Consider the following 27,222-nt stretch of genomic DNA (forward strand, 5'->3'; position numbering starts at 1 on the left):
TGATATTTGGGTTGGGACTGTAGTTCAGTAGCTCAGGAGGCTGAGGCAGGAGGATCCCAAGTTCAAAGCCAGCCTTAGCAACTTAGTGAGGCCCTAAGCAACTTAGCAAGTCCCAGTCTCAAAATAAAAAAATTAAAAATGGGCTGAGGATGTGGCTCGGTGCTTAAGCACCCCTGGGTTCAATTTTCTGTACCCCAAACAAACAAACAAAAAAACGCAGAGAACTCAACTTCCTTCTCCTCTCCCTGGATCCCTGCAGCCTGAAAACCTACTCATTGACCTACGGATTCCAGTGCCTCGGGTGAAGCTCATTGACTTGGAAGATGCTGTCCAGATCTCGGGCCATTTCCACATCCACCACCTGCTGGGGAACCCTGAGTTTGCTGCCCCAGAAGTGATCCAAGGCATCCCAGTCTCCCTGGGCACAGACATCTGGAGCATTGGGGTTCTGACATACGTCATGCTGAGTGGGGTCTCCCCCTTCTTAGATGAGAGCAAAGAGGAGACATGTATCAACGTATGCAGAGTAGACTTCAGCTTCCCCCACGAATACTTCTGTGGCGTGAGCAATGCTGCCAGAGATTTCATCAATGTGATCCTACAGGAGGACTTTCGGAGGCGACCCACAGCAGCCACTTGCCTGCAGCATCCCTGGCTGCAGCCCCACAATGGCAGCTACTCCAAGATCCCCCTGGACACCTCTCGCCTGGCATGCTTCATAGAACGCCGCAAGCACCAGAATGATGTGCGTCCTATTCCCAATGTCAAGAGCTACATCGTCAACCGGGTGAACCAAGGGACATAGCCATCTCCCAGCCCCAGAGGTTTCACATAGAAGTGCGGTGTGAACCAAAGCAAGACTGAACATGTCTGTACATAATTCTGTTTGTGATTTCACCCATGCAGTTCTCTGAATTGAGAGATGTCCTCTTAAATCTCATCAGTGGTTATTCAGGGTTTGAGCAGCAGTAAAAATCACCCTAAATCCAGGGACTTTCCAGAAGGTCATCCTGAAAAAAAAATAAAGATGCAAAGAGTTGCAGAAAGTATTAAAAGAAAGGGCAAGAAGAACAAGAATATTAGCAGCTATAAAATTTTAATTGTACATTCCAAAAATGAGTGGCTAAGTGGGCAAACCTTAAGCTCAGAAGGGTGAGTGTTATAGGTTTCTGACTTTGCTGAAAATTTACAAAAAAAAAATCTATTTAACAGAAATGTCATATATGTCAACTATTCTGGTTTAAATGACTTAGATATAGTTTCTTAATAGGATACATATACACATACAGTATAATAGATCCCATTCAGGTTTCAGAGTTTTATAATATAGAGTTATATATGAAATCAATCATAAGTAACTTTAAGTGCTCCAGTTAAGACAATAATTTATTTACCGAAGCATTACATTGTTTTGACTAAGCACAATTAGATGACAAGTTTTTTAGAGCATTTTATAAATCTTGTATAGAAATCTTTTACCAGAACCTGTGCATAAAGAGAAAGCAATGTTACCCTTTTGCAATCTGTGAATGAGAAGATTTTTTTCCTCTCAATCATGAGTTATTTGATTAAGATAGGTTCTGTATATGAAATGCTACCCCTGAATGTACTGGAGGCTCAGAGTTCACCTGGCAAGAAAGCCTGCTAGGAAACAAGCCCAAATCCAGTAAGAGTTGTGGGGTTATTTTTATGTCTACACCTGGCTTGAAATAGGTAAACTGATACCACAGGTTCATACAAAAGGGCAAACAGAAACCTTTCTACAGTCCAATAAACAAGGTACCAATACTTTCTGATTTCTTCTACAACTGTAGAAAACAGTCTTCAGAAAGTTGGCTTGTTTTATTTCTAACCCCTTTGGAAGCTAAGGGGTGCTTACCAAAAGGAGGCAGCCATACAAGCCTTTTAAAGGCCTTGTCCTAAGTCCTTTATGAAGCCATCAAGCAAAACCTGATACATCACCTGAACAGAGCGTTGAGTTTTAACTGAGATTGCAATACCTATCACCACCTAGCCACCAATATTTCTCTGGACTAAAAGGACTAATTGTATTTTGAGGCCAATGCTGCTTTCTGGTGTATATTCTCCATACAAGATTATTAACTGCCCTTTTCCCTTCTGATGGGAAAACAAACTTGGGCATTTCATGGTTTTTGCTTTTTTTTTTTGGGTGGGGGAGGGGATTGGTTTTTGTGTTTGTACATGATCCACTTCTTGTTTTCTGGAATGTATTTTGAAAATTGCTTTTATTCAGATAAAATTCTTAAAAAAAATGTAATTCAAGTGTTTGTTCAAATCAGGTTAAATGGCATTTCTTCTCTCCTACTAATGGGATTGAGAAAATTAAAATCATGCCGCACCGAAGTGTAAGCAAAGTATCCACAGAGGGTCAATACAACTACAAAGCTAATTAGGTGAAAAGGAAATGATGGAAACTAAGCCTGAACTTTAATCTATAAAGACACTTATTCCCACAGTGGAAACGTAGAATGAAAAATACTCATCGTTCTTTTCCATTGGTTTCAAAGTCAGCTTACTCATCCACTCTCCACCTCATACCATCCAAGATTATAGACTTAAAAATTAGTAGAAAGTACAAGCAATAAGGCTAGATAGCACTTAATATTTGGGGGATTAACCAAATATATGGAAACTGACTCCGACTGTCTTGTTTCCTAGTTTTCAAATGGCCCTGGGTCACCTAGCCTCACCCCTCCCAGCGCTCCAACCCTGCCCAGTCTCCAGTGAAGCTGTTCTGTATGTACACACATGATCCTATATGATACAATATTTTAAAGTTTAAAATATGTTTACTAAAAGCCACTTTAATAAATATCTCTTCATTATGGGATGTAGCACAACAGAGGGAAGCCTGGTCCATAGGGATTATCATGGGATAGATTGCAGGATCTGAGCATTCCAAATATCCATAAAATGTGGCTTGGCCAGTTCTTTCCACTGTGAATAACCTGAATAAACAGCTTCCTTCCGAGAGTCATTTAGAGTTGTTAGGACAAGCTGAGTTTCTGCTGGAGAGGGGAGGGTCTAGGGGGTGCTCACATGCAACAGGAGGGCAATATTGAAATCCTGTGGCAGAGCTGGGCAGGGTGGATAGTCAACAGAATGTTAGAGCCAAAGCGTTCATATTCACTTTTACATCTGAGATAAGATAATCCAGATACGGGCTGCATGAACACGTATTGGGAAAGACAGGAAAGGAGGGACATAGAAATGATAAGTAATGTGACTTTGTTAACTGGAGCCAAAGTACAATCATTAGAATAGAATGAACTTAACAGAGGCCCTAAGAGAAAGGGAGTATATTTTATATAGTTTGATAACTGAAGAAAACTGATGGAGAGGCTCCCTATCTGCAAAGCTCCTGGTCCCTTCCAACAGAGATAAAATAATGGTCTTGTTTCAAGAATTCTCTATAGCAAAATAAGACAACCTGAAAATAAGACAACCCAGAAGATGAGGCTGGGAAATATAGTTTAGGTTGCTCTGTGGGCAACCATAGCAGGGGAGAAGGATCAGGACCTCTCTCTTGTACCTGTTTTGGCAGAGAGATTTATCACTTGGTAGCAGAGAAGAGGGGAGAAAAGAGAAAATAGTCCACTTCTATAAACATGGTAGTGCTTAGTAGGAGTGAATGTTCAGCTGAAAAATGAGAAAAACAAATGTTGGTTAAAGTCACAGGTGTCTTGCTTGGCTTACATTCCTGCATAGGGTTTAGAGCTATTTTTGTTTTATGTTGTAGGGGTGGGATGCAGAATGAAGGAAAAGATCAGGGACAACCCATGGTCACTTGTAAGAAGTGTAATAATTTCCTACGTCTTTTACATTTGTTTCAAATTAAATAGATTTTTATCCACTTACAGCTGAATGTGGTAAAATTTTTAAGAAAAAAAATTGTAATGTTAGAGTTGTCCTTCAGGTCTCTCCCAGCCATAAACAATCTAAGGGGGAGTAAAGGAGGCAGAGGAGAAAGCTGGCTTCGCTGCTTTGTGGTCCACAAAGCTTTTATAAATAGTAGTGCCTTTCAGAGGGGAGGATGGGAGATGAAGAAGTTCATTGCATTTAGGTTTACTAATATTGCAGTATTTTTTCTTTATTTTAAAGTATGAAAACATCTGAATATAGGATGGGACCAGGAATTCTTGAGTTTCAACCTCAGCTATTCCAGATTCATCCTTTCTTACAGAAAGTCTTTTTTTTTTCTGCCCCAAATATACCCATTGGTAAAATGGGAGTTAGGGGGGAAGGAGGAAGAACATTAATCTCTTACAAATATTGAGAAAATAACTATAGTTGGGACGTCTATAAAATACTTTGATTTTTTTAAAGTGCTACACACTGCCAGTGCTAAGAGTTTTATTGATAGTAACTTTGAACATTCCAGGTTTTCAATATTCATGTCTTTAGATACCATTTACGAACTCGTGAGGTTAAATCTTATAAATTGCTTTTAATTGGAAGTACTAGGTGCTCTTTGTCTAAATGTGATTTGGTCTTACCTTATAGTTTTGATCATTTAAGAGCTTATCGACAGAAAAGGGTTAGGAGAGCTGATGAAGTCTTATGTCCACACAGTTTTATCCAATATTTCTTATGGCAGACATGAAGAATAAGATGCCCTTTAAAGCTACTGTTACCTTCTCTTCTCAAAGTTTATGCTCTGGAAAAATGGACAGAAAAGAACCCAAATAGTCACTTTCCTTACTGGGAGGGCAGAAGTGGAATAGAATATCTCCCTATAACAATTCATTTCTTCAAAGTCTCAAAAGAATACATCAGAAGCAGTGAATTAAATGTGCAGGTATAGAAATGAATTGGACTGTGGGTTCTTGGAGGAAATGCTTTGTATCTATTTTTTAGATGGTCAGAGTTTTTTTCAGGAGTAGCATATTTGTTGTTCCAAAGCCTCCATAATTTAGTTCCTGTGAGTTAGTCATTAATTTTTCTTGTCTGTGTAGAAGAGCATGGAAATTCAGTTTTATGAGAATACAAGGGAGCAAATATGATGTAAATGAAATGGTGGTTATTTCTGTGCATTAACTAAAAATTTGTCCCATGCATTTGATAGAGGAAGAAATATTTTGAACTGAAAGGGTCTCTTAGTAGGGCAAAAGTGCAAACTCACCACATCCTTATTCTGGGTAGCCCATGAATTGTACTGGATGAGTTTTGAGGGAATGTAGACCTTATTCCTTTCTCTTCTGGGTAGCATCCCTTTGGAGTCTGGGTTTGGCAATCACATCATATGAACTTTCAATGAATTTATTTGTAAAATTGCATCATGATATTTCTTTGCTATTTAAAATGTAGGGCTCTTTGGGAAAGAATGATTAGACCCAGGGTAGGCTGAGGGAAGACAGATCTCACACGTGCTCCATCAAGAAAAAGGAAGCTACTTGGTTAATATTTATTTTCTAAAAACAATAAGGCTCACAAATGTTTCATTAATTCTAGAGGGGTCTTAAAAAGGGCTGAAATTTGTAAATAGCACTAGATATTTTTCATTTGAAATATTACTTACATGGAAAATCTATACAGATATAGTAGAATATAGAAAATCATAAGGCCATGTTTTTAATGAAAAGAATTTCTTCCTCATTTTCATTATATATAGAAGTCAGAGGAGAGAAATAAAACACTCTAAGACTATGTTTCATCTTTAAGAGATGCTTATAGAAAATCTGAAGTTAATTCTCACAGGGTATTATGTTTTCCCATCAGCCTGTTTGAGAAATTCTAAAATGTTGTTGGATTTAGTTTTTATTAAAATGATGAAAACAACAATTTAGTCAGTTAACTTGTTTCAGATAGTAAGGTTAGCTGAGAACAGCAGGTGTGTTGGAAAAGTGCAAATAGCAATTCTTGAAATGTCAACTGTTTTAATTTAACCAAGTGAATTTGCTAGCCAGGGGATAACCAGCATAGGAGTTCCATCAGTACTTTTCATCAAGAACTGAAACCACATTTTGGAGTATTATGGAGACTGTTACCGTGACCTCAAAAACTATGGCTATGAATTTGAAATGAACAAAGTATACATCTTCTCTTACTAACTTAAGCCATATCTATCATCTCTGTTTTTGTTTTTGTTTTTGTTTTTTTTTTAACCCTGGTGCTTTTACTTCTGTTTCTGCCAAACTTCAGCCTATTCTATGGGGAAGGTGCATAAAACTCGTAGTAGGACAAATATGAAGACTCTTAATCATACTCTTGAGAATGAGATCCTATTCAGAGAACAGTGATTAAAATGCAAACTGTTGGAAAATATAGATATATGTACATCTGTACATGTATATAGTGTATTATATGTATGTATATGTTATTGCTCATATGCAGAAATCTATCCATTTGCAGACAGCCCAGGTGGGTCAGTTCTTCTATTGGAACACCATTTAGGGCCATTCAAAACCACGAGGGCTAATTCGTGGAGACAAATTCCACTCATGTAGGAATTCATTTGCTGTCTTTTGAAGTCCACAAAGCCAAAGTAACAAAGTGTGAAACAGTGGGACCATCATTCAGTCTATTCTGTTTCCCTGGAGTCAGATGTATCTTTATAGTTGAATTATTATTAGTGGGTTTGCAACTGCATTGGCACCTTTTGGTTTTGAGTGATCCCTTCCCCCCCAAATCTTTTGAGAATTTGCAGTGGGCTTCTCTGGCCATTCAGATAAAGGGCCTTATCCATAAGTGGACAGGTTTCCCCATAGGGATCATTACGCATATACATATAAGTACATACTTCCATCAGGCTTGTAACAATTAAGTTTAAATCACTCCACAGTATTGATAAATAGCTCTATATTTTCAAGGTGCAGAAGAATTCCACAGCCTTAATTATTTCAGTGTCTTGCTGGTCTGCCTTAAGTGTATCTTCTGGGTTTTTGGTTGTTTAATTATTTTTAAAATTTTCTGCAGTTGTTCATTTTGTATACACACAACGTCGTTTTGTAAAGGTAGGTTGTAAATATTTTATTTGTAAGTCAAAATCACTCATGTGTAATGTTGTAAAGTGATGACCTGCTGTCTTGTTATTATTACTACAGTAAATGTTATAAGTTATGGATGAAACTTCAGATGTACATCTCACATGTTATGCATTCCTATAAATATACTATACTAAAGATACTATTTCTGGTGGACTTTTTTTTACCTCCTAATTAAAACCTCTGTTCAAAGAAAAGTAATTTTTCTTTCCCTAAACATTTGAAAACCTTTGACAAGCTGAAAAATCACAGTATCATTGTTATTTTTTAAATACTTTTTTTAGTTGTAGATGGACACAATACCATTATTTATCTTTATGTGGTGCTGAGTATTGAATCCAGCATCTCACCTGCTATGTGAGCACTCTATCACTGAACCACAACGCCAGCCCTCACAGTATTATTATAGCACTTTTTGCCCAGCTTTTAGAAAGACGCTTTTATGTCCTAGAGAAGTATTCTAAGGCAATTGCTATCCAAAAATGCCCAAGAAGCCTCAGGTGTGCTGTCAAAGTCATTCTGATGTTTCCTGTTTTGCAAATTGGCAGGCCATTTAGGCTGTTATATCTCACACGTTTATGCATCCTGGAGTGGACTTCAGGAATCTGGGCGTAGACTTGCAGACATGATTGGTTTTGAAAGCCTGCAGGTGCCACCCAGGTGCAAATGAGGCCACGGTAATACTACACTGTTATCCTGCTAGAGTTTAAGAGATTGAAGTGTTTTGACAAGTCTTGTCAATAACAACAAAAATATTTTAACATTTGGCTTCTGTTTCATCAAAATTTTATTGCATTTATCTGTAATGAGAAATAACTATCCAAAGCATGGGCTTTTTATTTATTTTATTTTTTTGATACTGGGGATTGAACCTAGGGGTGCTTTGCCACCAAGCCACATCTCCAGCCCTTTTTTATTTTTTAATTTTGACACAGGGTCTCACTAAATTGCTTAGAGCATTCCTAAATTGCTGAGGCTATCCTCCAACGTTCAATCCTCCTGCTTCAGCCTCCCGAATCCCTGGGATTACAGGCTTGCACCAGCAGGCCAACAGCATGGGCTTTTCACAATCTCTTCAGAGCAAACAGACATAGAGAATATAGAAAGGAAACCAGAGTCCAATTAGTGAATCAGGATCACAGGTCCTATGGTTTCAAGGACGATTTTCCTTAATCTAGGAAAAGTGTTGCCTTCTACACCTAATGGAAGACTTCTCTACTTTAAAGGATTTGCTTGTAAACAAAATAATTGCTTGGGTTTTCAGATTGGCTAGCAACATTATCCTCTGATAACCCTAATACCGATCAACTCAATCTTCTTTTAACTCTCCTTCCTCCCTTCCTCATCTCGTGTGCTAACACTTTAGATAACTCTAACAAAAATAAACAGCGCCTCTTCCTCCAGTTCTCAGAGTGCTGCAGAGAAGGTAATGAACAATGATCTACCTGCTAAGGACTTTATATTCTTATATGCAAACTGCTATGGAACTCTCGAGTGCCATATGCTGTGACGTTAATAGGAGAAAATGATCCTCGTCTTCCAGAACTTCTACTCTACTTGAAGAAACACCGGGGGACGGGGAGAGTAGAGGCATGCTAGGCTAAACATGGAGATAATCAAAATAACTAGTCAAGGGGAAGCTGAGCTATAAAAAAAAAAGGACAGGATTCACAGAAACTTGTCTTGAGAAAGGCTGAACATTTAGAGTCAATCTAAATGTTCGGGGCTTTAAGCCCTGGCCACCCACTGACCCCCTGCACACGCACAGCCCAGCGTTAAACTCGCTGACTCCGTTCCAACCTTGCGCAGTGGGCCGGAAAGGGCGGCGGAAGAGGCGGGGTTTATCGGTGACGTCACCGGGGCGCCAGGGACTAAAAGCGCGCCTCAGCGTTTTGGAGCAAAGTGGAAGCGCTACAACATGGCGGCTCCTGGCACTGCTTTGGGGCCGTTGGTGACCGGTCTGTACGACGTGCAGGCTTTCAAGTTTGGGAACTTCGTGTTGAAGAGCGGAATTTCTTCCCCCGTCTACATAGATCTGCGGGGCATCGTATCTCGACCTCGTCTTCTGAATCAGGTGCCAGCCCGAAGGGGAAGGACTGCTCAGGGTAGCGGGAAATCGGACCAGGAAGTGAAGGGAGGGTGACACGAGTTGGGCTGTGGGTGAGAGCAAAAGAGCAGGCAAGTCCACCCTCTGTCGCCTGGGGGAGTAGACTTGAGAGGCACAGAGGTTGTTGGGCTTTTTAGGACCTTAGTAGCCTGTTCTTAGCCGACCACCTTTGACCCGTACTTTGCGGGAGTGGAAAAACGCACTTTGGGCTCAAGTCCGCTAATGAGTTCTGTGTATTTAGCCCCCAGAAAGTTAGATTTAAAGAAACAAAAAGACGAGTGGGCGGGAAATTGAGTAGTTGGAGACGTATTTGGAAGGGCTCTTGCTTAGAAGGGCAAATTCAATTTTGTATTGTGTGGCCAGAAATTAAGAAATTAAGCATCAGAAGGCTGGGTCTTTTAGTCAATATCAGGGTAAAGTTTGTACACGTTAGCTGTTTCTAGCACGGTGCTTCTCAGACTTTATATATATATGATTCAAATGGTGATTTGCCATCTGCCATTTAAATGGCATAAATGGCAGATGGCAAATCACCATTTGAATCACCTGGGAATTTTGTTAAAATTCAGGATTGGGCTCGGGAGCTCTGCGGTAATACCTTGAGGTTTTGTATTTGTAGCCGCTATCAGCTGAATCTGTAGACCATAATTTGAGGAGAAGGGTCTAAATATGCTATCCAAAAGAGTTGCTACTAACCACGTAGGGACATTGAGCTTTCTGAATTTTAAGACTGAAATAGTCACATGTGACCATTGGCTACCATATAAGTTCCATAAATTCTTTCCACGCACTTAAGGTTTATGTTCCTTGGGCATCCACTTTTGTAGTTATTGTAAAAAGAACGGAAGCACCAGTGGTGGTGGATGGACTGCTAATCATCCAGAATCTCAACATTCAGAATCATGATAAGATGCAGAATTTTGCTATAGTGTATCTCATCAGTAGAGAAAGTGAATTAGTAAGAATTTTCTAATGAAAATTTGGTTTATTTTAAAAAGTCATTGGTTGATGACAAAATTATTTTTTGATGCTACATCGTGGTGTGTATGTGTGTGTGAGGGAGAGAGACTTGGTAGTTGATTGAGGAGGAGTTCAAAACTTTGAGACTTGGCTGTATAACAAAAAAAATTTCTTTTCACAACTGCTTATTTATGTAAATACGGCTTTTCCGTAATTACGCTTCCTAAAAGCAAAATTTATGCTGACCTTGAACTTCCTAGTAATAAATAATGTTTAACTTCCATTTTGTGTGGACATTAGTGACCTTAAACTAATTGGAGGGGAAGGGTATCATTTATATAAGAAATGTGTTTCTAAAATGATGGTTTTATAATTCTATCAGCACTTGCCAGGTGCTTTAATTAACTGCCCGCATAATTAATGTAACTATTCTGTTAACTGTTAATGCCTCTAACACTTAGAGACTTTTGATCATGGTAAGTTTTTTAAATTTACAATTTTAAATTCCAATGTACATACCTTTCAGTTTACATACATTTAGAGAAATATGGTAGAAGAATCGGTAAAAGCTATTCAAACAGAAATATATTGGAATAAAATTCTGTGGACACAGTGGAGTGAGAATGTGAGTTTGAAAAATATATGTTTTCCAGCTTTCATAGTCTAGAGTTTTTGCTTTTTATTATTATTTTTGTTTGTTTGGTTTTGAGGTGGTGAGGATCAAAACCAGGTTGTTGAGCAGGCCTGTTGTAATGGAAATGGCAGATAGCAAATCACCGACAGCATTTGGATTCCAAGTATATTCATTAAAACAGTAATATAATAGTTTTAGGCTATATTAATATTTTTAATACTAGAAATTACATCCTTTGCACCTTAAAAGTATTCATAGATGTGAAAACATTTAGAAGTATAGGTGTAAAATATTTTAAAGACCTCTGGTCTGTGAAGGAACTGATTGCTTTTCTTTTCTAATGGATAACATTGGGTTGGGAGTATGCATTCCAACATTAAAATGTGATTATGTGAGAAAAGATCATAAAATATATTTTACACAGTAGGCTCTTTATATTTGTGAAACTTCGTATTTGAAGGCTTCCTTCAGAAAATACAACTGGCAAGTGGTAGGTTTCAGTACTCAAATCATAATGGATTACTAAAGGAAATTTGGAAATCTGGGGACCATCCTTATATTTGGTGTTCAACACCGTGACCTTCCCCAGTATACTCATGTTGCCCTCAAAGTGGAGCCCGAGTCCAGTAGGTTCATTCTGGTGTTCATGCTTGTATCCCAGGATTTAAGATTTTAGTAATGAGTCTAAATGAATGTTTTCCCTTCTGAGTTTATAACTTTAGAAAGCCTATTGTTTGTCTGGTTTTGAATGATCCATATGGACTTAGATATATGTATCCTAGGATTTAATAAAAAGGCATTTATTCTGTCTCTCTACCTACCCATTGGGTTTGACACTCACCTCCACTGGGTTATTTCTGTCTTTATGTTGTTACATGATTCACACACCATTTTAAATAGTAATGATAACAAGTAGTTTATGTGTTCATTTTCTTGCAGGTTGCAGATATTTTATTTCAAACTGCTCAAAATGCAGGAATCAGTTTTGACACTGTGTGTGGAGTACCTTATACAGCCTTGCCTCTGGCTACAGTTATCTGTTCAACCAATCAAATTCCGATGCTTATTAGAAGGAAAGAAGCAAAGGACTATGGTAAAATTAAAGTACCATAAGTATTAATATGTAACCTGTTTGAATTTTTTCTTGTGAAGAGTTGTGTTGAAAATATTCTTCAGAAGTTCTTTAAATTGTTATCACTTGTGGAATTAGAGTCAAGGGCTAAAGTGATTTGGATAATTGTTTTTTCATTGAAGTTTTTTTGTGTGTGCGCGCTTTATTAGGCAATGAAAAAACTGCTTTTTTGGGTATTCTATCCATGAAATCCCAACATTTATATTGACCCTTTCCTTTCAGAATGTTCTGAAAGGATATGCTTTTCCAGTATATTTGAGATATTTAAACTGCATGAGTAAGATTACTCTCACAAAGCTACATTAAGGGCTAGGGATGTGGCTCAAGCGGTAGCGCACTTCCCTTGCATGCGTGCGGCCAGGGTTCGATCCTCAGCACCACATACAAAGATGTTGTGTCCGCCGAAAACTAAAAAATAATATTAAAAATTTCTCTCTCTCTCCCTCCCTCCCCCTCCCTCCCTCCCTCCCTCCCTCTCTCTCTCTCTCTCTCTCATACACAAACAATGCATTTTTTAAAAAAAAAATTAGAAGTTTATTAAAGGACAGCAGAAAAGTCTTCTCCCGGAGGAAGAAGGGGACCCAAGAGGTGAAATCCGTGGAAGTGTGGTTGTCTCCCCTTTAAAAAAAAAAAAAAACTACATTAATACCCCATGGGGAGATTTTTTTGTGGGTCCATTGCAATAGGTTATCAGGTTTTTTTTAAATCTGAAAACTCAATCTAAGAATGTTGAAACTATTTAATGATATTAAGGAATTAATAGTTTATTTTGTTGCAGTGTTGGGGATTGAACCCAGAAGTGCTCTCCTACTGAGAGACCATTTTGAGATGGGGATTTATTAAATTGCCCAAGCAGGTGTCAAACTTGATTCTCCTGCCTCATCCTCCCAAGTAGCTGGGATTACAAATGTGTGCCACCAGGCCCAATAGGCTTTGTTATTGTTTTATGTTGATATAATAATGTTTTTTAAAGAGATGTTTTCTAGATCTATTCTGAAAAAATTTTTTATGATAAATCATTTGTCTGGAATTTGCTTCTAAAAGTTGAGGGGTAAGGAGTGAGGATATTGATGAAATAAGATTCATCTCTTTTTTTTTTTAGTTGTAGTGGGACACAATACTTTTATTTTTATGTGGTGCTGAGGATCGAACCTAGCGCCTCACATATGCTGAGCCGCAACTCTAGCCCCTAGATTCACCATGTTTTAAGGAGTGAATTTCTGTATTTGTGGGTGTTTTATTACTATGTATACTTTTGCTTGAAATTGCCATTATAAAAAATATTTAGTTGAATTTTTGCTACTTAAAGGCACAGTGGTAGTTCTGTTGATCAGTGCTAGGGCTTGAACCCAGGGCCTCATGCATGTTAGACAAGTGCTTTACCACTGAACTACATCCCCAGTCCTTAAATATCTTAAATGTTTCTAGGATGAACTCATTCATTTATTAACATACCTATAGTACTGTCTTGTATATTAGTCTAAGCTGATTTAGTTAAATCTGCCAATTCTGCAAGGGGAGGAAAGGAATTAAGAGAAAAGGGGAAAGGTTAAAGAGAGTATTTGTTGCAAAGCTTAAACTGGGCAAAATGCCTACCTGTTCTGTTTGTTTCAAAAGATAAAAATTGAGTCTATAATGTCCACAAGTCTGAGTTAAACATTATCTGAAAATAGTTTTGTCAGGACTTTGAGGGAGAAAATAATGCAATGTGACTAAATCTACTTTGGTAATGGATCTAAAGGGTTACAGAATATTTTCCTTCTGAATTTATGTTTTGAAAAAGCCTACTGGGTGTGGTGTCATGCCTATAATCCCAGTGACTCAGGAGGCTGAGGCAGGAGGATCCCAAAATTGAGACCATCCTGGACAACTTAGTGAGACCCTGTCTTGAAATAAAAAAGGGCTGGGGATATATCTCAGCAGTAAACTACCACTGGGTTCAATCCTCAGTACTGCAAGAGGGGATGGGGGGAAGCAATTATTTGACCAGTTTTGAGTCATGAACTTGTAAAAGTTTCAGTGGATAAAGAATGATTTCATTGATGATACTGGATTGTTGTTTCAGAACTGCTTAATTGAGGTGACCTTGCTTTAAGAAATCATATTTGAAAATTTGATCATAAAACAATAAGTTTTACGTTGCAAAATAATTTGCTAGTTTTATGTAAACATTCTGTAGCTGACAGTTTTGGGATACAGAGATACATTGAAGAGTCACCAGAAATAAGGTAACTGATGAGAAAATAAGATTTAGATCATCCTCTCCTTCATAAATACATACCAGATTTATACCATAAGACATCTTGAAATGACTGAAATATATCATTCTAAAATTGAGTCAACAGAATTTTTTCTTTTCTAGGTACTAAGCGTCTTGTAGAGGGAGCTATTAATCCAGGAGAAACCTGTCTAATCATCGAAGATGTTGTCACCAGTGGAGCTAGTGTTTTGGAAACAGTTGAGGTTCTTCAGAAGGAAGGTTTGAAGGTCACAGATGCTATAGTGCTGTTGGACCGTGAGCAGGGAGGCAGAGATAAGTTGCGGGAACACGGGATTCGTCTGCACTCAGTGTGTACATTGTCCGAAACGCTGGAGATTCTTGAGCAGCAGAAAAAAATTGATGCTGAGATGGTTGAGAGAGTGAAGAAATTCATTCAAGAGAATGTTTGTGTGTCAGCTTCTCATAATGGTTCCCTCTCTCCTATAAAAAATGCACCCAAAGAACTCAGCTTTGGTGTGCGTGCAGAGCTGCCCACAGTCCATCCGGTGGCATCAAAGCTTTTCAGGCTTATGCAAAAGAAGGAGACCAATCTGTGTCTGTCTGCTGATGTTTCAGAGGCTGGAGAACTGTTAGAGCTAGCAGATGCTTTAGGCCCCAGCATTTGCATGCTCAAGACTCATGTAGATATTTTGAGTGATTTCACTCTGGATGTGATGAAAGAGTTGACCACTCTGGCAGAACAACATGAGTTTTTAATATTTGAAGACCGGAAATTTGCAGATATAGGAAACACAGTAAAAAAGCAGTATGAAGGTAAGTGTATTATTCAGGAATCTGCAAGAGACAGAAATTCAGCTTAAACTGGCTACAGGAAAAAAGGAAAGGTATTGACTCACGTCACTGAAAGTCTAAACATAGAGCAGGCTGTCAAGTGTGGTTGGACCCAGGAGTTCAGGTGATGTCTTCTGTGAAATTGTTCTCTGCATCTCTCAGCTCTACTTTTTTTCTCTGTTGACTTCTTTCTCAGGTAAGCAAACTAACTGCCTGCTCTAAACCAATCACTCTGACCTAGAGTGTAGAATGCGTTCATTTTTTGGCTCCTGCAAATCTTAGGTGGTTAACATTATTTAAAGTCTTGCACTAAGGACCCTGCAGGAGTAATTCTAATGAAAATGAGATTGCTGATATCAAAAGAATGATGCAAGGGTTATAGACTGCGATTTTCTGCTGTCATTTTTGCCAAATATAAAAAACAAAGAGCAGTATGTCTCTTGGTATACATCTTTTTATTTTTTAATGTCGAAAAGGACTCAGTAGTGCATGTTTTGGTTGGAAAAAAATGCTTACGTTCTATTACCTATTCTGTGCACATAATCTGTTTTTACAAAGATGTGATCTGTATGTATCTAATGCTTTTTTCACTTAGCCTTATAACAGATACTTTGGTCACATTATTTAATACTCATAGGCATCTTGAAAGTGAGTTCTTTTTTTCTTAAACTAATGCATGGATATATATATATTATCCTAAACTATTCCTTTAGAATAGAACTGTGAAGGTCTTCACTTGGAGATGAGGTCCTACCTTTGTCACATTACTTAGTGTATTAGTTTATCTGACTGAAGAGTGTCACACCCTTCAGTTTTGCATGTAGTTTTTTAAAAACGGTTTTTAACTATCAGCTTTTAAAAGCTATGTGGTTGCCTATTGAAATTTGAATAGCTAAGGAGAACTAAGGGTCAATGATACAAGCATTAAAAGATAGTAAAGTTGCTGAGATTGCTCAGGGTGAAAATTTGTCATCTTAAAGAAAAATTTCAATGTCACTATCCTTGACCTCAGTAAATGCCTATCTTTACTGGAGTCCCTTTCTGAGTGCATGAGCTTTATTGGGATCCCAAGCTTCAGCCTGCAAAAGCCAAAATAAAAAATTGGCCTGCCAGTGTTCTTTATAAACCAAGTACAGAATTTTCAAGAATTTTTTTCTCTGATCTGTTGCTACTGGGTGGACAGATACATTTTTCACAAATGGAACCGTAAGACTACTGATATTCATTAAAATTCTTGACATTGGAACTCTTCATTAACATGTTAGTAGGAGTTTATTTCACATTGGCTGCTCAGTTGGGCAAAAGGTTAGAGGTTCTTGTTTGGCATATGTTTTTCCCTCTTCTTAGGTGGTGTTTTTAAAATAGCTTCCTGGGCAGATCTAGTAAATGCCCACGTGGTACCAGGCTCAGGAGTTGTAAAAGGCTTACAAGAAGTGGGCCTGCCTTTACATCGGGGATGCCTGCTCGTTGCAGAAATGAGCTCTGCGGGCTCCCTGGCCACTGGGAACTACACTAAAGCTGCGGTAAGTGTTTGGGTCCTGGGGTGAGAGATGGCCAGAGCTATTAAAACTGCATTCTATGGAGCAAAAAAAAATATCTTCATCTAGGATCTGTGGAACCCCTGCCTACCCTCAAATTCCACAATTGTTAGTGTCATAGTATTTTAACAACTGTTGGATAGAATTCCTTGAGAGTATATTATAGCATTCTATATATTGTGGTAGACACTTAAGGATACTTCAGATTGTACTCCAAATATTAAAACACCTTAGTCAAACATCTATCTAGTTGTTTTCATCTTACCGTGAGCTGCAGATGAAAAGAGCTTCTTAGTCTTCCAAGTCCCACATTTTCATGACAGAAGCACACAGGAATTGGTTTCCTTTTATTTATCCTTTGATATTGATTGGTACTGTGTAGGGAAAGCTAAGGAGACTATCTACATTGTTTCCTCCAGTATTGAAAGTTCTTATAACACTGTAAATGTTAATGCTCACCCACTCTCCACCCCATTCCAACCCCTGCAAGTCAACCAAGAGATGGATAATTACCCAGCTTTAAAGTTCCTCGGGGGCTGGGGCCATAGTTCATTGGTAGAACACTTTTCCAGCATGCACAGGGCCCTGGGTTTGATGGCTAGCACTGTAAAAGAAAGAAAAAGTTTCTCTTCACATTTTCATTTAGGTAAAATTTATAGATGGATAGACACTAGAATTGTGGGCAAATCATTTTTACGATATATTAAGGAATACTGCTTAAAATGTGCCATGGAAATTTACATTTTTCCATATTTCAAAGACTACATGGAGCTGTTAAGAATATATATGGACCTAGAGTTATGTTTTAAGCCCAACCATGAATGATCTAAAATTGATTTCCCAAGTAACAGGGTTCAGGAGTTAGTGCTAATACTGGTATCATGGGAGAGTGAATTTCTCTCAAGGACAAAACATCACTTGTTTGTTGTTGAACGTAGCTAGTGGCAAGAGTGGAACATTGTGAGTCTCAGAGAAGAATGATCAGAAAGCCACATTCTGTATATGTGAGGAAATAGCACAGAAAAGGGGAAGCCATTAAATAGCAGATGCTAGGAGGAGGAAAGCAGTGGAAGATTTCTTTAGCTCTTAAATGTAGCTGTTTTTAAATGATGAGAAGTATCTCAAATCCTTTTTGGAAGTAGGTGGTTCATTAAGCATTATTATAAATAAGTAGGGGTTTGGGAGTTATGGCTCCTTGGTAAAATGTTATGCATGGTCCTGTGCTCAATCCCCAGCACCAAAAAACCCAAACAACCGAGTAATTATGTAGCATCTTCATTTGAGATGCACATGGTATAGGATTTTTGATGTTTTCAAGTATGGTTCATTGGGGAAAGGGTTTGGAAAGGGTCACCTCAGGGACTTAATGAAGCAAATATATATCATAATCGTGGTTCACATATAAGATGACCTGTTTCAGATAGAATGAGTTTATGTGTGTATAACATGAAATGAGAAAAGGCATCTATTCTATGGCAAGTTTCAAACTAGTTAATATGGATTTGTCTACTTTCATAAAGTTTTATGTGATTAACTATTTTCTTGTAATATGGCTCTTACGATCCACTTAGGTTAGAATGGCTGAGGAGCATTGTGAATTTGTGATTGGTTTCATTTCTGGCTCCCGAGTAAGCATGAAACCAGAATTTCTTCATTTGACTCCAGGAGTTCAATTAGAAGCAGGAGGTAAGTTTGTTCACTGGTCATGGCCCTTCCAAAAAAGCTGTTTTACCCATATTATGTAAAATAAAACTGTTAAAAAGTTGCTAGAGAACTCTTCTTAGTCTAGAACAATAATGAATAGAGCAGTCTAATTTTAGGATAAAAATTTTAAAAGCTACTTGAAATACACCCAAAAAACTGATACATTAGGTTAGTAATGTGTCAGTTAATTTGGCTGGACTCATGCTTGCATGAGAATTTGGAGGGTATAGTATATATGTGCGGCTACTTACATCTCCATACCTGGAGTACTACATTCCTTTTACAACTTCGTAGTGTTTCTTGGTTACAGTTAGGATCTAACATGCTTGGAATACTCATAGGTCAGAAGCTCCGGAGAATGAGAGCTTGTTCTGAAGATTACATTTCCCCAAGCACTGTGCAGATATTGAAGGAATGGACAACATGCTGTGTAGACATATGAAAGAATTAGTGTTAAGATTTGTAAACCTTAGTTTTATTTTTAAACCCTGAATTATTAGGACCAGTAGATACCCATGGAGCTGTTTTAGATAGTTAATATAGCCATCTTATGAAAAAGGAGCTGCCTTTATTTAAAGAAAATATTATAGGTTAGGGAGAAAAGACTCATTAAATTAATAGATTAAAAGATCATTGGAGGTTTCCTATATGATCTTCATTTGTCATGGCATGGGCCTAGCACAATACAATGGCTTGGTTACGTAAGGCTTCAAAATAGTTGCTTTAGTATTTAACAATTCTTGATATTTCTTAAACTCTATATTTGTGCTGAACACTTGGGATCCTGGCCCTTCTGTTAACACATATTGGACAAGCTACTTCATTTTTTGGTCTTGTTTGGTAAAATGGGAATAACGGTACTAATATCAAAAGGTTGTGGAGAACCATCATAGAGATGACATAAAATGTTTGACATTGTGTCTTGGCATAGAGTAGGTACTGTTAGCTGCTAGATTGTGAGCTGCAGCAAGTCTTTGACTAGCTAGTACAGTCAGGACCTAAGCTTTTAGGGATATTTAAAGTACCATATGTCATTTATCAGAATGCTTCTATAACCAGCAGAATGTAATAAAGAACAAAGCAACGTTAAGGATGAGGGTCTGTGTAGTCTGTGAGCACTTGCTAGGATGGTAGGTGAAAGAGTCATGTACTTTGAGGTGGTCAGGTTAGGTGCCCTGGGGGACTTTGCCAGTAGTATAGCACAGTGATTCTGAGAGGACTAGTAAGGTCATCTTCTCCTGGGAGGCCAAGTCTTATTATAAGTTTTCTGTTGAACTTTTCTTGGCAACATAGGAGATTATATGCTTTGGACTTACATTGAAAAGGAGTTGGTGGGCATCTGTCTCCATTGTAGAGGTCTTTAGCCAATTCATTGAGTGTGTTCTCCTCCTGTATTACCCATTTGCTCTGCAAAAGGGAAATGGAAAAACATTTTTATTTCAAGTTGGTTAGATAACTGTTTCAAAGGAGTCATGGCAGGTTTCCTGGGTTTTGTATTATGTTAAATAGTAATTTTTGTTTTTCTACAGGGGATCATCTTGGCCAACAATACAACAGTCCACAAGAAGTTGTTGGCAAACGGGGTTCTGATGTCATCATTGTAGGCCGAGGCATACTTTCCGCAGCTAATCGCCTAGAAGCAGCTGAGATGTACAGAAAAGCTGCCTGGGAAGCTTACTTGAATAGGCTTGCTGTTTAAATGCCTCAGATACATTTATGTGAAAGTGCTGAAGATATGCGAGTTGCTGAAATTCACTGGCTTGAAATGATCAGCAGCCTTTCTACTGCTTGAATTTTCCATGGACCTATGGTGGGAGTGTTTGCTTTGCAGGGGCTTTAGGAAATACTGAATGACTTGTAATCGCTGCAGTGATATTATAATAAAGGCAAGCTTGAGAATGAGCTTATTAAGACTGGTGTTTGTTGGGCAACCACAAATGGGGAAGCCCCCTTCTCTAGCCAGGGCTGGATTGCTTTATTTCTCCTCAGTACCAGGGATTGAACCCAGGAGTGCTCTACCACAGAACTACATCTCCAGCTTCATATATATATATATATATGGGAATATCATGCTCCAAACATTTTTATGTGGTGCTGAGGATCAAAACCAGTGCCTCACACTTGCTAGGCAAGCACTACCACTGAGCTACAACCCCAGCCCAGCCCTGTTTATCTTGAGATAGGTCTAAATTTCTGATGCTGGTCTCAAACTTGCAATTCTCCTGTCTCGAGCACCTGAGTAGATGAAATTATAGGAATGTGGTACTGTGCCCAACTAGCATTTAAATATTAACTGTTCACTTAAAAGTGACAGTCCAGGTATCCAGATGACGCGGCTTCCTAAAACTGTTCTAAAGAGCTAGGCAGGGGAGATGTCTGGCTGAGCCTTTAATATCTGGCGGCTGTTTCAATAAATGGAGAGAGCTCATTTCTTCTAGCAACAGTTGTGGACCAGAGAATGGAAATTGGTAACAGCTTCCTCCTACCTTATTTGGATCACAAATGGGAAGGTGCTGCCTTATTTATTATTTTATTTATTTTTACCATACGATTTATTTTTATTTTTTTAGTCATACATGACAGCAGAATGCATTGACATATAATACATACATGGAATGTACATACATCAATCATTGTCTGTTCTGTTGCCCTTCCTATCCCCCCTACTCCTCCCCTCCTCTCTCATCCTTTCTATCTAATCTAATGTGACACACTTTTTTTTCTCATCTCCACATATATGTATTCTGTATAACAATGAGGTTCTCCTTCCATCTTCTGTGCAACTCCCCTTCTCCCTCTTTTTCCTCCCACCTCTCTTCCCTATTTAGTGGTAGTCTTCTCATGTTCTTCCTCCCTATCCCATTTTGAGTCACCCCCCCCCCTTATATCAGAGAAGACATTCGGCATTTGTTTTTTAGGGATTGGCTAACTTCACTTAGTAATCTGCTCTAATGCCATCCATTTGCCTGCAAATGCCATGATCTTGTTATTTTTTAGTGCTGAGTAATATTCCATTGTGTGTAAATGCCACGTTTTTTTAATCCATTCATCTATTGAAGGGTATCTAGGTTGGTTCCACATTCTAGCTATTGTGAATTGTGCTGCTATAAACATTGATGTGTCTGTGTCCCTGTAGTACGCCCCTTTTAGGTCTTTTGGGTATAGTCTGAGAAGGGGAATAGCTGGGTCAAATGGTGGTTCCATTCCCAGCTTTCCAAGGAATCTCCATACTGCTTTCCAAATTGGCTGCACCAATTTGCAGTTCCCTACCTTATTTATTTAAGACAGTATTATCAAGTCGTTTGGGGTTGGTTTGAGGATCCCACACAATCTTCCCAGATGTCATTAATAGAGGGAAAGTAGCCTTCACTATTATTGAGAGAATTCCTTAGGCCAGTTAGGATTAATTTGAGCAAAGGCGAAGCAGGGCATGGTAGCACAAACCTGAAATCCCAGTTATTTGGGAGACAGGAAAATGACAAGTTCAAGACCCTGTCCCAAAATAACGTAGCTCAGGGCTGGAGAGGTAGCTAAAAGATAGTGTTTTCCTAGTATGTGTAAGGCTCTGGGTTTAATCCCTAGTACTGCGAAAAAAATGATTCATAAATTAGGCAACTCCCAGAACCAGCAGCTATTCTGGGGAATGCCAACAATATGATATGACTAGTGTTTATAGAAAGATGGAATTAGAAATTAAGTTCTAAAGAAAAATAGAACTCCATTGCTACAGGTTGATCAGTCTGTTTACAACTCAATTGGTTACGGGACCTCCTGCAACCAACCAAAAGCTCAATTACTGCAATTAAACTCTATTTTATTTTGGGACCCAGTGCAAGTGTCCATCCAGGACCTCCCAGAAAATTTAACAGTTCTCCTCTTGTTTGGGGCCTCTCACTGAGTTACCTTTGGTGAAGGCGTTCCTGCACCTGCTGTCTGACAGTCACAGTGTGGGGGATGCTGCAACAGAGCCACACCATCTGGAAACCGGAACCATTAGGAATGTTAAATGTTTTGTTTATGATATGATATGGATAACAGGGCATACGTCAATCAATAATAAAAGTACGTATTGCCTGAGATTGCAGGAAAATTCCCAGAATGAGACTAAATTGAGACATGCCATGAGGTGCGTTTCAATGTCTCAGGATACAAACAATGGTGTTATTCCTCAAGCCTGAACAACAAGAAATATTTATCCCATGGTTAACAATTTACACTACCCCCCCCCCAACCCCATCCTAAAGCCACAACCTGTACAATAGCCGAGCTACAGAAAAACAATTGCTGTGCCAACAGTACAAGGACCACAATATGTAGCTTATGGTATCCCCCCAAGGACAAGAGGCTAATAAAAATACATTCCCCAACCAATAGACCCTCCTTTGCCTTACACAGAAACTTAAGATGAAAATGGAAAACACATAGTTAATATAAATGACAAATGGGTTGAGGTGTAAATCTTGTCCTTTAGTTAAAGATTACAAGACATAAGAATTGGTGTGATTTGACCAAGGATCAAGGAAGTTCTTTAAGAAGCAGTTGAATAGGTCATATGAAAAAAGGAAATTACCTTGGAAATTAAAATAGAATCATGTAAAATTAACATAATATATTTTAGAGGCACTTCAGAGTAGTAGACTTTTAAATAATAGAATTTCACTAAGTGTATTTTACTGGGATTTTAGAAGTAAGAAAGCTTACCATAAATCATAAGTATGCTTTAAAGTTAAAGGTTAATGAAATAATTACAGGTATGCTTTAAGTTAGAAGTGAATAATAGGTCAGGAGTCATGTAGTCTAGTTGAGTTGCTTAACACCTAGTGATTGAGGTGAAAACGTAAAAGCTTAATCATGATTGACTAAGGTTACAGAAAAATATTTTGAACAATGTATTCAATATCTTAGGTATGTACGTTAGAAAAGATTGTAACTCTTGAAAATTATGTAAATCAAAAAAGTTTCGGGCTTTGAAGCTATCCATTAACTACCTGAAAAAACACCTGTAAAAAAAGGTCCCTCCAGGGGCAGCAGAGATTTCTTCTGGAGGCTGCTCATAACTTGCAATCTGTCGTCCCACTCTTCTTCTTTCGCCGACGCCACTCCTCCTTGAGGACCCCTGGAATCCCACTCCACCACCCACCTCCCCACCCTGCCAGGGCTGGACTTCGGCACACTATCATCTTGGGTCTCTGATCTCTGTACCTCAACTGCACTTCTTTGAGTTATTCTAACAAAGAGAACATTTTAGTACTTGGCAGATGATAGCTACACATTGAACCAAACCAGCCAAAATCTAACAATCAAAAAATGAGCCAGTTGAGCCTGTCCATTAACAAAATAGCCTAGTAGTTAATTGTAATAGTCTCTCTGCAACACCCAAAGTATATATCTGTAATCTACTGAAGTATTAGCAACTGCAAACTCCTCCCTGTTCAGCTAGTAAATAATCTAGTACTCTATAATCAGGTTAAATAAACGGAGTAAGAACGATTGCTAGAAGGGCCTAGAAGTCTGGTTACAGCATAATCCCATCAAGTGAAAGAGGTAAACATGAAAATTAAGAGTAAGAGTCTCATGTTGAGTCTTGGGGTCAGCCATCCACATTTAAAGACATTATTTACTTTGGGGGGAACTTCCCTGCTTGGCTTTTCCTTAGTCTCCAACAGGTGTACAGTTCCAGGAGTCTGTAGGGACCCCCATAAACTAACAGACTCGGGTTAAGAATGGGGCTTGACTGCAGTATGGGCAGTAAGAAGAACCTGAAGTCCCATCCAAGCAGTCATTGATTTACTTCTAGACAAGTTGATCTTCAGGTTTCAGATTGTGAAAAGTCTTGTTAACAGTTAAAGAGAGCATCTTTTGCCTGGTGAAAATATTTTTTGCTGGGGCTGTGGCTCAGCAGTAGAGCACTTGCCTGGCGTGTGTGAGGCACTGGGTTAGATTCTCAGCACCGCATATAAATAAATAAAATAAAGGCCTATCAATCACTAAAAAATAAAAAACAAGAAACAAAAAGAAAATATGCTTTAGCTCAGTGCATTAAAGCCCTGCAGTATTTAGTCATGTCAGAATTTTGGAGAAAAGGACAGACTCTGCAGTAACTTTTGTCCATTAAAACTAGTACCATTGTCCAAAACAACCCAATTTCAATGTCAAAATGCTATCAATTTTTTTCCAGAATACTGAGCATGAGAGGAGTAATGGCAGAGTCCCTATTTTATAACACTATATTTTAACAGTTTAATAATTTACCCAGTGAAGTATTGTCACTGGAGATTGCCCCACAAGAAAAACATGTTTGTCAGTATACTTTTAACTACTTACTGTTGTAACATTGGCATTCCTAGTTGGAAAGCTTTATAATCAGGGAACATGAACTATTGCAAGAATGTACAGGTACTCCACCAAGTAGCAAAATATACCATCTGAAGTTTTGGTAGTCTTCTCAGGATTATGGGTTTGACAAACCAAATGTTGGCTGTAAGTCATTTAAGCAATTTTAGAACAAAAGACCTAATAAAATTTTAGATCTCATTAGGAACAGATGAGTCTGGGAATTCGACCCAGAGGTCCTGTGTCATATTCCCATCCCCACCAAAAAACAAAAAAAGTAAAGGCAGACCAATTCTGAGAAACCTTGTTTTAACTTAGGAAACCAAATTTAATTTTACATACTAACACAACTTCATTTGCCAAAAGCATCCCTTGTACTCCTCACATAAGGAATTCTAGTTTTTATTACCACGTTCCTAATAACCCTAATTTCTAGTGGCAACCAGCGAGTAAGCTGTTTTGAACTTTTATATCAGCATTTTGAAGAGCATCGTTTCATGATTTTTAGAAGTATTTCTTCATAAGACAGCATTTTTCATGTCTGTTAACAGACTCAAATACATCTTTTTCCCCCTGTACCACTTAAAAAAAAGATAGATGTCCCACTAGAATTTATTCACTAACAAATGTGAAACTGTGAAGACCAGCACTGGTGTAAGTAAAGAGAAATGGCTGACCCAGGAGTTCTGTCAACCCATTCACCTAGTTGTAGATCCCAACAGTAGCAGCAGATAATCCTTGTTTTCTTCATAGCACTTAGCTAACTTTCTGTAGCTAACTTTGGCTAACTTGGCTAACTTTCTGTATTTTCTCACTTGTGCTGTATGTGTGCATCTCTTTCTCCTAGGACACTCCATGCAGGAGGTAATTGCATCTACCTTGCTTGCCATTACATTCCTGGCCCTGGCAGAATGTGTCACACATATGATCAATGTTAAATGAACAATTACATGACTTTTCCAGTTAACCAAAGCACCACATCTTCTTCATGGAAGTGGGAACAACTATTTTCTTAGGACAGTTTCTAGTAACCTTCCCCAGTTAAATCTCTACTAGTCAGAAGCATGTATATGCTATCTTCAGATGCCTCCCCCAATGCAATATAAGATTAGAATGGTTAAGGAACAACTTTCAGCATTTTAATCTCAGAAATGATCCAGACATTCAGACATTTCATAAGTATCCATCACTGAGCTTTCCAAGACCTGAAGTTAAAGATCTAAAGATTGAGACTATGGCAAGTTCATTTACAATTTTTTTTAAAAATATCATCTTTATTTATTTATTTTTATGTGGTGCTGAGGATTGAACCCAGGGCCTTGCCCGTGCTAGGTGAACGCTCTACCGCTGAGCCACAATCCCAGACCTACAAATTTTCTTTTGTTTAATTTACTCATTAATTATGCTTGAATTGCTCATTAAACAAAGTCATTGAATTAGTTAAGAAAAGCCATCCTAAAATATACTGCTTGTGTATTGATCAATTTCAAGGTACCTGAAGAACAGCAAAATGCAAGGCTTTCTGCCCCCCACCCCAACCACCACCACCACTTTCCTTAAAGATGAGTCCTCTAAAGGGACTCAACCATTACCCATCCTCTGGAGACCAACTTCCAACAGGCCTGTAGAGCTCACTCCATCTGGACAGACCTTGTGACAATCCATCCTCTATCCTTCATCTTTCAAAAACTTTACTCTGAGGATACCTTCTCACTCCTGCCATTTTACTCATTTCAGCAAGGGGGCAAATTGAGGGACCCTTGCCTTTTCTTTCATCTAGAGCAGTACTTACACAGGTCTATCAGATTTCAGGCCTGAACACCACTGCCTGACCAGACAGAAGTAGAAGTTGAAAGTCCAATGGAGACAAAAGAGTCAAAGGTGAAATTTGTCACCCAGACCTAGGTCTTTGCTTCTAAACTGTAAAAGCTTCCAGTGACTTGGTCTCCCCTTCCATGTGCAAAGGGAAGCAGCCTTACAAATGGAGCTTCCTCCCACAGGTGGAAGTTTCCTTAAATGAGCACAGGGCTTAGTAACTGAAGATAGGCAGCTTTCCAAGCCATCGGGTCTTAACTAAATCACTGAATTCAGGGCAGGTGGCCCATTAGAGCAGACAGAGCCTCCTCTGTGCTGCCAAGATACTATTTGCAATTATTCTAAGGTAGATTGAGAAGCAGACTTCACTGACCTAACCATTCCTTTTTAAAACAACTCCAAGTCTTAGAAGCTTCTGTGTGCTGGTGAAAAAAATACATCCCACTTTTCTGTGGTTTTTGGCCTTTCCTTTTCTAAGGTACCCTACAAATTAAAGTTTTATCCAAACCCAAATTCCCCCACTGTGGTCACCATTATTCCAAGTTATTTAAACTTCACCCATTTCTAGAAATCAGGCTCTGGGAGTTCTTATACGTGAATTGGCTGGAGTTACAAATGAAGGAGTTTCTGATCCAGGACCCAGTTTAGTTTCTGCCTGTCCCAAGAAGCCACTACTCCAGGAGTCCCAGGCCAGAGGCCTAACATTGGGGATTCAAATCAGGTCAGGTCACTTGCTCCAAAAACCAAATAGAAGAGGAAGCAGTGAAAAACACGAAAGGAACTTTAAACAGTGAAGACCAGGAAGACAAAGGGACCGGTGTCCTTAGGCCTAACTTCAAGGGACTGACAGTGGCATGGATGTTTATAGAACAGGGATGGATCTGGGCATGGTGGCTCACACCTGTAATCTCAGCAACTTTGCAGGAGCCTGGGGCAGGAGGAT

General features: G+C 38.6%; 2 protein-coding genes across 6 annotated transcripts in view; both read left to right on the plus strand.

Annotated features, from left to right (window-relative positions):
- The window catches only part of KALRN (kalirin RhoGEF kinase), a 662,170-nt gene extending 655,049 nt beyond the window's left edge, over positions 1–7,121 (plus strand). For all 5 annotated transcript variants that reach the window (XM_081301757.1, XM_081301753.1, XM_081301756.1 and 2 more), the window contains one exon: positions 260–7,121. In XM_081301757.1, the coding sequence (XP_081157883.1) occupies positions 260–805 (546 nt within the window). In that variant the 3' untranslated portion in view covers positions 806–7,121. The remainder of the gene's footprint in view (positions 1–259) is intronic.
- A 1,751-nt stretch (positions 7,122–8,872) lies between these two features.
- UMPS (uridine monophosphate synthetase) lies at positions 8,873–20,034 on the plus strand. Its single transcript, XM_081301173.1, has 6 exons — positions 8,873–9,078; positions 11,645–11,798; positions 14,200–14,871; positions 16,237–16,412; positions 17,999–18,113; positions 19,661–20,034. Exons 1-6 carry the CDS (start codon positions 8,923–8,925, stop codon positions 19,828–19,830), a joined length of 1,443 nt encoding a protein of 480 aa, XP_081157299.1. The 5' UTR covers positions 8,873–8,922; the 3' UTR covers positions 19,831–20,034.
- Positions 20,035–27,222: the final 7,188 nt, after the last annotated feature.

Source organism: Spermophilus citellus (genome assembly GCF_964194105.1).
Source record: "Spermophilus citellus genome assembly, chromosome: 7".
NCBI lineage: Eukaryota > Metazoa > Chordata > Mammalia > Rodentia > Sciuridae > Spermophilus > Spermophilus citellus.